The sequence below is a fragment of the Ostrinia nubilalis genome, chromosome 11 (genome assembly GCF_963855985.1).
Source record: "Ostrinia nubilalis chromosome 11, ilOstNubi1.1, whole genome shotgun sequence".
NCBI lineage: Eukaryota > Metazoa > Arthropoda > Insecta > Lepidoptera > Crambidae > Ostrinia > Ostrinia nubilalis.
The window spans coordinates 4,116,572-4,127,229 of NC_087098.1; the positions used below are offsets into that span (position 1 = coordinate 4,116,572).

Here is a 10,658-nt window from a genome sequence, read left to right on the forward strand (position 1 = left end):
TACCTCGATCTGTATTTTCTCCGCGTATCTAATATGTTTACATGAACATCGTATTTGCAATTTTAATATTATGTTTGCATAACAAAAGCTAAAGGTAGGCAAATGGGATTTTTCCGACACCACCTTTTTCATTTTGACTGTGTATGTAAATAATACTTCTGTTTAAAATATAGGTTAAAATTTTCTGTCAATAAAGCAGTCATCATCATCATCATCATCATTTCAGCCACAGGACGTCCACTGCTGAACATAGGCCTCCCCTAATGCTTACCATGCTGCCCGGTTGGTGCTGGCCTGCATCCAGCCCCTTCCTGCTACCTTTATCAGGTCGTCGGTCCACCTTATGGGTGGACGTCCCACGCTGCGTTTTCCGGTACGTGGCCTCCATTCCAGAACCTTGCTGCCCCATCGGCCGTCAGTTCTGCGTAGGTACCATAAAGCAGTGCCTCTTGCTTATGGCGGTTTCCTCGGAAGACCAGTGTCGTGGTGTCTCATGCGTGCAACACCTTGGCATGATTTTGAGTGGATGCCTTTTCGCTAACACACTCACAAACATTACTATGAGGTCTCACAGTGCGAGTGGATGCACAGGGTGACATACGAGTCAATCACAGAGCTCTATTCAACGCTGTGCGTTCGATTTTCTGCATCACTTAAGCAACTACAGTTTGTAATTACGGGCGGTAGGTATCATTCTATTTAGTTTCGTGTTTGGTTTGTTAATTTATTTGTTTGTAGTGACACTCAGTGGAATAAAACATTTCATTGTAATTTCAATTTCATTATAATATCTTTATTATTATGTTCGTTATTCCAGCAAAATGCCACAGGGTTATATTAAAACATGAAATTAATATTGCGACTCAGCGAAGATTTGACTACTGACCCAAATAATGTTATTAGGTCGCCCTCCGTGCATATTTATGGGATATGAATAACGTAGCTAAGTGTCTCTTCAAATAGGTCGTAAACGGTAATTTTACCCATAATAAGTGGAAGATTTCCTCCCAAGGACACCGTGAGAATACTAAAAGATTCACGTTCCATATTGAATAAGTAAGTTGGCCCAAAAACAAACTGCTGACAAAAACATGTAATGGAATATAATAGATCAATTTCAGAGAGTTGTTTATAATAATTTACGATGTCGTCGGTCCACCTTGTAGGTGGACGTCCCACGCTGCGTTTTCCGGTACGCAACAAGGTGGACCGACGACATCGTAAAGGTAGCGGGGAAGCGCTGGACGCAGGGCGCTACCAATCGATCAACATGGAAAGCATTGGGGGAAGCCTATGTTTAGCAGTGGAAGTCCTATGGCTGAAATGATGACGATGATTATGATAATACATTACAAATACTTTCGTAACCTTTGTTTTTAAAGTCATTTGACTTTGAAGTCAAACTACTATTTTGACCTTAATGTAACGAAACAATTGGGTCAACTTTTTATAAAAATTGTAACTAATATGACTGTTGTCGGCGGCTTGGTGTGTAGAGTCCTTCAGATCCCACTTTTACCCAATTTATTTATCTTCAGTTCACCATAAACTAATCACAATAAATAATTTTAATGCTCTGGCGCAAATTCGGACTAAAATAAAAGACAAAATGTGCATTTTGATTGGCATTTTTAAATCGCTACATGAAAGCGTTTAAGGCCATAAAATATATTTAGTGGAGTGTCTGTTCCACCGAAGTGAATCAGAAATAGCTTCCTCATTAGCGAAAATTGTGAAATATTTCATACAATTTAATTTAGTACGAGTACCTAAATTGTATGTACTTTCGTACAATTTATTTTGTTAGTACTCGTAAAAGCCTCGTATCAAATAGCTTTTACAGAAATTGAGTCAATGCTAGCCTTCAAGTTACTTATCGCAATCGAAACCTAGATAAAACATTCGTTAGTGTCGGTTGTCAAATGTATAAAAGCGTGGGATGTCCACCCACAAAGTGGACCGACGATATCACAAAGGTAGCAGGAAGGCGCTGGACACAGGCCGCTACCAACCGGTCAACATGAAAATTATTGGGGGAGGCCTATGTTCAACTGTGGACGTCCTATGGCTGAAATGATGATGACGAGATGAACTGACATATAAAGCTACTTTTATACTATGGTATACTGTCATTTGGGATCTACAGGAGCGTGGCCCTTTCTAATTTACCAGAGAAAAATAGAGGAATTGAGCTGTACTTTACTATTTATTAACTAGGTCATCTCCAAATCCTTTGGCGCTACGCTTCGGTGTAAACGTCAGCTGCATATAACACGACCAGTGCCAGTTGAACCATGACGGCTTGTAGTTGCCCTCGTCCTCATAACTCCTAGACGTTTCAGTTTACACTGGTAGTTTTAACAGCCGTTCTCGTGGCGTTTCGCTGTGGCAGTGAGCCGCTTCCCTGCTTTTGAGATGCTAAAGTCGTTTGAACTCCTTTATTGCAAATAAAATTGTTCAAATCATAAATTAGGTTCATAGGAGTACGAAGACGAATGAATTAACGTATTAATGCTGTTTTATTAATTTGAATTGTGTAATCTTACTTGAGTTTTTCTTTTTCAATAAACTTTTAGTAGGTAATTAAACTAATTTATTTCATAAACATGAAATAAAAAAAAACAGAAATATTAAAATCCTGAAAAAATGAATGGGATTTTACAAAGATTGTGTAAAAAATTATTACCTTTTCAACTTCTTAGTAAAAATTAAAAGGACGTTAAATACGTCATTTTCCAACTCTTTGAAAGGGAAAAATGGGAATTTAAAGTTTTCAACTTATATAAAAGAGGCCATAACGATGGCTCCTACGTATACTGGCGTAAGTGAAAAAAGTAAATTTTACAGGAGAGCCATTTTAGTGGCCAGAACCATATTTTTGGGTCATATCTTCTGACCTACTAAAACGAATTTAATGAAATTTCACATTTAGCCTTAACATGTAATGCCTTTGCTACTGCTGTTATCAATTTTTATATTTTTCTTATATATTTTGAGATTTTACGCATTGCCCTTTTACGTCGGCATATTTCTATAATTTCATGTATATTGTTCAACGTAAAGAGACTTAAATGACAACGTAAATATAATATTTTAAGCGATTACTCTCTTTATTTATGCATGTAATTATTTTAATTGTTATCATGTGCTATATCAATAATAAATCAGTTAGAAAAAGTCGTTTAATGTACCGTTTTACGTTTTAACGCAAATACGCCCATATACTGTGCTCGAGATTTAGTTAGGTCTTTTAACATAATGTGTCATATTTTTAAAAAATATAAATAACTTGAAAAAATCGAATTGCTTAAGGCGGGAATTGAACCCACGATGCCTTAGGCAGTTCGATTTTTTCAAGTTATTTATAATTTTCAAATTAGTTTGAGATGCGACTTTTAACGCTAAAAATTAAATAACTATAAATAATGTGTCATAATTTATAAATAAAACAATTTGCTAAATATTTTCATGGCTTTATTTAAGATTTGGATTATAAAAAATATATGTTTATGTAAGCAACTACTCGTATAGATTGACGAATCGTATGATTGGGCTTTATACGTGGCGTAGTTTTGCACATACGCCTATTTGCCTAAAATTTTATTTTGTATCTAATGGAAAATTTTTTTTTTTTTCTTACTGATGTTATAGATTAGAGCAAAGTGAAATCATTGCTTAAATAATTGGAAAAAGGCGTAAGCGGCAGTTTCGCCCTTATACGTAGGAGCCATCGATAAGCGTCTTATTGATAGCCAAGCTTATATTAGAATTTACTCGTATATCCTACTAATATTATAAATGCGAAAGTTTGGATGTATGGATGTTTTTAATTTTTTATTCTTTCACGCAAAAACTACTCAATGGATTTTGATGAAACTTTACAGTATTATTGTTTATAACCCAAAATAAAATATAGGCTATAATTTATGACGATCTGTGACAAATTAAATTTTACGCGGGTGAAGCCGCGGGCAAAAGCAAGTACATTATATTCAGTAGATAAAGATATTATTTAACGTACCTTTTCGTCGTAACGTTAATAAATCTTCGAATCCCCAGCAAGCACTTCCACTTAGGTAAAATGGGAGCCTTAATTATCCGTTAACATTATCCGTAACGAACATTATACAATAAAGACAGTGTCTCGGGCACTCAGCCCCGCACCGGAGTAAATAAAAATGAGTAGGTCATCTTCATAGAAACGCACCGAGCGCGGTTTGTATGTGACCGCGCGCCAATACGTATGCGGCGCGCACGCACACACTGACAAAATTTAGCGTTGATTAGCGCTGTTTTCTTCTTTTTTCTTTTTTCAGCCAAATGACGTCCACTGCTAGACAAAGGCCTTCCCCAAGGTTTTCCACAATGAACGGTCCTGCGCTGCCCGCATCCAGGCTCTTCCCGCGACCTTTATTAGATCGTCGGTCCACCTAGTAGGAGGCCTGCCCACGCTACGTCTTCCAGCCCGTGGTCGCCACTCGAGAACTTTCCTGCCCCAACGGCCATCGTCTCTACGAGCTATGTGCCCCGCCCACTGCCACTTGATTTTAGCAATTCTGCGAGCTATGTCGGTTACTTTGGTTCTCCTGCGGATCTCCTCATTTCTGATTCGATCACGCAGGGAAACTCCGAGCATAGCCCGCTCCATCGCCCTTTGGGTGACCTTGAGCCTTCTTATGAGGCCCATAGTAAGCGACCACGTCTCAGATCCGTATACCATCGATTAGCGCTGAATTGCCCCGAATTTTGCGCGCTCTCATACAAACCGCGCTCGGGCGTTTCTATGAAGATGACCTACTCATTTGTATTTACTCTGCCCGCACTAATTTCGGGGGACCGTTTTCTAGATGGACCTGGATAAACTAATCTACCTACTTATAGACCTGAATTTTGGGATAGAATACCTACACTACCTACTACCTACACTCGCCTAACTACATTTGCCAGCTAAAGTATGGAATCATCCTATTTTGTTCCAGGCGATCTTACACGACCTAAATTACTAAATTAATATAAATTGTACTATTTAAAAGGTTATGTTATAAACTTTAAATTGATACCATAAATAGAGGTAGGTACATAGTAGTAATTAAGCTTGGAACAGAACATAAGAGGGTGATTCCAGACTTTTGCTCGCAAGTATACATAATTACTCCATTTTTGTCAACTACCAGGAACTAATGTGTACAGGTAGAGCACTTAGATTTTAATTCTTGTTGAAACTTTGGCATCAAGCCTATACTTACCTACTTTTCAGTAACACTGCAAAATATTAGAAGAGATAGTAATAGGATGGGTATGTCTTGCCCATATCTTACAAACGTCCTATTACCATCTTTTCCCACGCATCTGTCCAAATTTGGTACCAGATAGGAACTTTGGCATCCTCTGATCTCAAATTTGTGGATGAGTTTGACGTAGAATGAATTAACAAAAATACCCAGACATTTTTTACACTGCGCCATCTAAGTCTTAAACAAAGTTAGCAAAACTTTACCAGTGGTGGACCAGCTTTAGTTTTGGTTTCTTTTGCGGTTATATGCATTGTGCAAATTACAAATTCTAAATAGGTAAATGAAATCTTTTTTCTAATTTGTGCGAATTGGAACTCTAATGCTTCAAAAATAAGCCCCCTGAAAGCCGACACATCATCAATCAAGACTGAGCTCGATGGCGGACGTAACGTTACGGCGACGCGACGTTATAACGGCATTAGTTTTGATTAAGAAAAATCGACCGACAGTCATTTATTTTTAGTTTATTTGTTAATAAACATATTTATTAGGTTTAATTAGTCATTATTTAATTAGTTTTATCAAATCTACAGTTCAGTAACGTCACCCGCGATAAAATTTTCCAAAACAACATGCAATACGTTCCCTGTTTGTAAAACATTATTCATTTAATTAGTCTGGACGACATTGTACGCACAATATTCGAACTAATTTGTATTATGTATATTTTATGAAACAAAATGTTTAAGACGGAGATTCTACTCGGCGTTGTTGCCTTGTCAATCGGCGTAGTTCACTCACTGTGCTCTTATCGTGATGAGAGTCCAGCTGACTCATGGGGTGAGTTACTCTTGTATCATCATCATCATCATTTCAGCCATAGGACGTCCACTGCTGAACAAAGGCCTCCCCCAATGATTTCCACAAAGGCCGGTTGTTAGCGGCCTGCATCCAGCGCCTTCCTGCTACCGTTATGAGGTCGTCGGTCCTACGCTGCGCTTTCCGGTACGTGGCCTCCACTCCAAAACCTTACTGCCCCATACGTGCTATTTTATACATTTTTATTGTTTTATCGTATATTTTTTAAATTTTTCAAACATTTGCGTCTGTGAATAATAATCTTACATTGATAAGCTAATGATGAAAGATTAAACTCCTTAACTTTAATTTTAATCTGCCATCCATCAGCTCATCTTCTAATGAATTTGAAGTTTATCAAAAAGATACTGTGTCGAATTTGGGCTCGTAAGAAACATGAAGATGAATACTATTTTTCTCATCGTTAATTTCCTTGTTTCAGATATTGTTATCTCCAGTGAGGGCCAACTAGAGTTCTACAGTAACCAAACCAAAACGAACAGCGAAGGCACTGGCTTTAGGGACCTTTCTGCTTTGGCTTACGATGCTGTCCACAATGTGCTGTTCTTCGTCGACAGGGCAAACGACAACGCAACCATATTCAGCTTCAATTTAACAACAAAGAAGTTCCAGTCTTTAGTCAAGAATAAGTGGCTCCAGAACATCCAGGGTCTGGCCTTTGATCCCGTGAAAAGAATGCTTTTCTGGACTGACATAATAAAAAGCAGCATATTCTGGATGTCATTGATGCCAGACTCCGAAAACGATGGCTATGGCAACCTTTTGATCAAAATGAACGATGAGATTCCAGTATCGATTGCCGTCGATAGCTGCAGAGAGTAAGTAAGATACATTGTTTGAAGATATTATCGCTACTTATTGATGTACCAATTTTTATTTCTTGGCTATGTCAGTTCATGGCAATAGGTACTCGTCTTTCCTTCGTCATGATTATACGCACAGATCACAGAAATAGATCTCTATGGTTACCTATACGTCATGGAAACATGTAGGTACCTAAAGTACGGCCAACGAGAAGCGATACCAAATGTAAACAAACCCAATGTCATGGTCATTAGGAATAGCAGGGGTGCATAACTTTTTAATAGTTAGATTACAAATGTTTGTAGACAATATAATTTAAAAAAATATCGGGCAAACCATAAAAATAGATGTTTTATTGAATTTTGTTTTTGTTATAATTTGAATTATTTGTTTAATGTAGATTTAAATTAAATAACGAGAATAATAAAATAAGAACCAACAAGTAACAGATCCGCCCTCGTGAATTGCAACAACTAACTATGTATACTAAAATTTACGTCCGAATGTTGACGAACCCGTCTGACTTTGACATATTTTGGCGGGAGAACGAGACATTACGACAAATTTTAATACACAAGATCGGAAGAGACAGAATAGATTGTCAACTCGACAGTCGTATCGACCTTTCGTATCGCTGCTAGTTGGCCGTACTTTACACGTTATAAACTTTCGAAAAACAAAGCTGAAAAGTTTTTAGGGTTCCGTAGTCATGACAAGGAACCCTTATTTTACTTAAATTTAGCCACGTAACATTTTCATTTTTATTATAATGACTGTGTCCATTATTGGCTTAAACATATAAATAACTAGCTTTTGCCCGCGGCTTCACCCGCGTGAAATTTTGTTTGTCACAGATCGTCATAAATTATAGCCTATATGTATGTTAATCTGGGTTATAAACAATAATACTGTAAAGTTTCAACAAAATCTGTTCAGTAGTTTTTGCGTGAAAGAGTAACAAACATCCAGACATCCACACAAACTTTCGCATTTATAATATTAGTACGATTAGTAGGATAGGATAGTAGGAAGTAGGATGTTTCTTCATAACTTTAATTAAATTTGTTCTGTTTCATTCCAGATACATTTACTGGACGTGTATCCTGATAACAGATTCAAAATCATCGATAGAAAGATCTAAATTTGATGGTTCAGAGAGGGAGGTCATTGTTCACACTCATCTTCACATGCCACTGCAACTGGGCCTAGCCATCGACCAAAGAACTAAGAGATTATATTGGGCAGATGAAAAAGAGGGCATACATTTTTCCATAGAAAGTTCTAACCTAGAAGGAGAGGACAGGCAGATATTGCTAAATGACGCTCATGACCGACCAAATACTTTAACAATATCAAAGGACTGGATCTACTGGGTCTATTCGGGACACAAAACCGTCTGGAAATTGGCAAAGGACAAAGAAAACGTTGAACCTTTGGAAGTGCTCGAGCTCACAAAAAGCATTTTTGGAGTAGTTGCGAATTACGGAATCCCTGAGTGTGAGACTTTGCCCAGAACGTTGCGAAATAAAGCGGCTAGATTCGACAACTCTACGAATGCATGGTTGGCCCTTGTACTTTATTTTTGTATACTCACTTTGCCCTTGCCAGTTTTGTTCACTGTGCCCTGTCACTTTTATTAGTAAGTACAGCCGGGTTGGAGGGCGCGCCGTGATAAAATCCTATCGATGATTTTAGACTACAAACGTAAAATTGATAAAATCTCGCGATAGAAGCTTGTCGCGGCGCGCATCCTTGACGTATAGTATTTTTGTGGATAACTGACAGTGTTGATTGTGTGTATAATTACTTTAAACTGTTTAAATTATAATTTTTATACTTACTGTGGTTTATTGTCCTTACAGTTAAAGGCTAGTATGTATTTCTTTTCACTTTTTAAGGTAACTTTCACGAGAGCTTTGTAATTTTGTTACGTGGTTTTGGTGAAACCGTAAGAGGTGCTTTTGCGTTTTTTTCTCGTTTTAAAGACTCGGTCGGGGCCAATTCCAATTTCTATTTAGTAAAAAGTTCTAAATGACAAAATTATAAAGGTACCTACCTATAAAATTAAACAAAAATGTTAATCTATCTTCAGGTAATAGGGTAAATTCACCTTAAAGTAACATCTTTCGTTAAAATTTTTAAAAAGAACTATTTGTGCAACATTTTTTATATTTTATATAGCAAGGGCCTTTTTTCACAGAAAAACACGTTATCTATACTTAATGTTATAAAGCCGAAGAGTTTGTTTGTTTACTTGAACGCGCTAATCTCAGGAACTACCGGTCCGATTTGAAAAATTCTCTCAGTGTTAGACAGCCCATTTATCCTGGAAGGCTATAGGCTACATACCATCACGCTACGAGTAATAGGTGCAGAGCAAAAATGAAAAATGTTGCGAAAACGGGTTTTCACGTATACGAAGTCGCGGGCACAGCTAGTTATTAATATGGCCAGTAGAGAAAATATTAGTCAAAAATTTTCCGTCGCTAACTGGTCGTAGAGTTTTAAGGTAGCAGCTGTTAGGGCCAAGGAGAAGCAGTATCTTAAAGAACTTAAGATATAGGGAGACTAGGTGTAGACTCACCATTACTCTCATTACTGCAGCTAGCACATCAAGCTAAATATGATACAATAAGTAAGTTATAAAAGGAGTTATTTTGTAACGAACATAACTATAATAATACTCTGATTCACAGGTGACTATGTATAGCTAAAAGTGTGCCCTTTTTTCAGAACACCGTATGTCCCATATCGCTGACTTATAATTATTTGTTCCATGTAGCTCCATAAGGTCTTATTAAAGCACTAGATAGGATAAAATAATTGTTGGTTGTTTCTTTCTCTTCCTCCAATGTTTCCCAAAAATTTTAATACTCCACAGATATTCACAAAACTAATAAAACCGCGTTGAAAGCTATAAAAAGAATCCACAGGTGAGTGCTGTAGCTTAATTAACTTTGTTCATAGCAATTAAAAGAAGGGGTGAGACACCAGCCCCGGGTGACCTATTTCCGTTCTTGATTCACTCAGGTCAATATGACGACCCACTACATAACACTCAAATGGGAACTCTAACGGGATAAATTTAAAGTTTCATTTCCGTTTTGGGGGGTAAACTGGTACTGAAATAGATTTGCAAGGTATCCAGTTTGAACAGTATTGATTGTTCTGCAGTGAAATGGCTGAATTTCCAATAAATTTGCTATCGTCATTATGACCTCGTTAATATGTATGTTCATATGGTTATCTTTATGATGAAAGTTTAGCTATTTTTCAAGTTTGCTTTAAACGGTCTAGAACCGTTCCTTGTGGCATCCTTTTGGGGGAACTTATACCCAAGATTGAGCTTCTAGAAAGAAACTAGAACTGGTATTTGTTGATTCTAGGGCGTTGGTAGATGAATTTAAAGCGAGTTTACTATAAAGTTTAAAAAGTTCTAGAACAAACAAACACAGAAAACATAAATTAACAATTTTACCATTGCTTTAGGATAACAAGAAGGACACAGAAAAAGACATTGCAAAATAATCTTGATTCACGCATAGCTTATTACATGTTGGATCTCAAAGTAATTCATGGTAAACTAGGACAAAACCTTGGCAAAGAACTTTGGCTTTTATCGCATCGTAAAAGAAAGAAATTGACAGAGCCCACCAAGCAAATATAAGTCCCGCCCGTTTCCTACACATCTCTATTTTTAGCGCCTTTCTTTGCTCTAACCTGCTCATATAACCTTGCACG

At 37.2% G+C, this 10,658-nt stretch overlaps 1 protein-coding gene across 1 annotated transcript; it reads left to right on the forward strand.

The window, feature by feature from the left end:
• Positions 1–5,919: 5,919 nt before the first annotated feature.
• On the forward strand, positions 5,920–9,724 carry LOC135076123 (protein cueball-like). The gene is made up of 3 exons (XM_063970589.1): positions 5,920–6,074; positions 6,535–6,931; positions 7,999–9,724. Exons 1-3 carry the CDS (start codon positions 5,975–5,977, stop codon positions 8,555–8,557), a joined length of 1,056 nt encoding a protein of 351 aa, XP_063826659.1. The 5' UTR covers positions 5,920–5,974; the 3' UTR covers positions 8,558–9,724.
• The last annotated feature ends 934 nt before the right edge of the window (positions 9,725–10,658 follow it).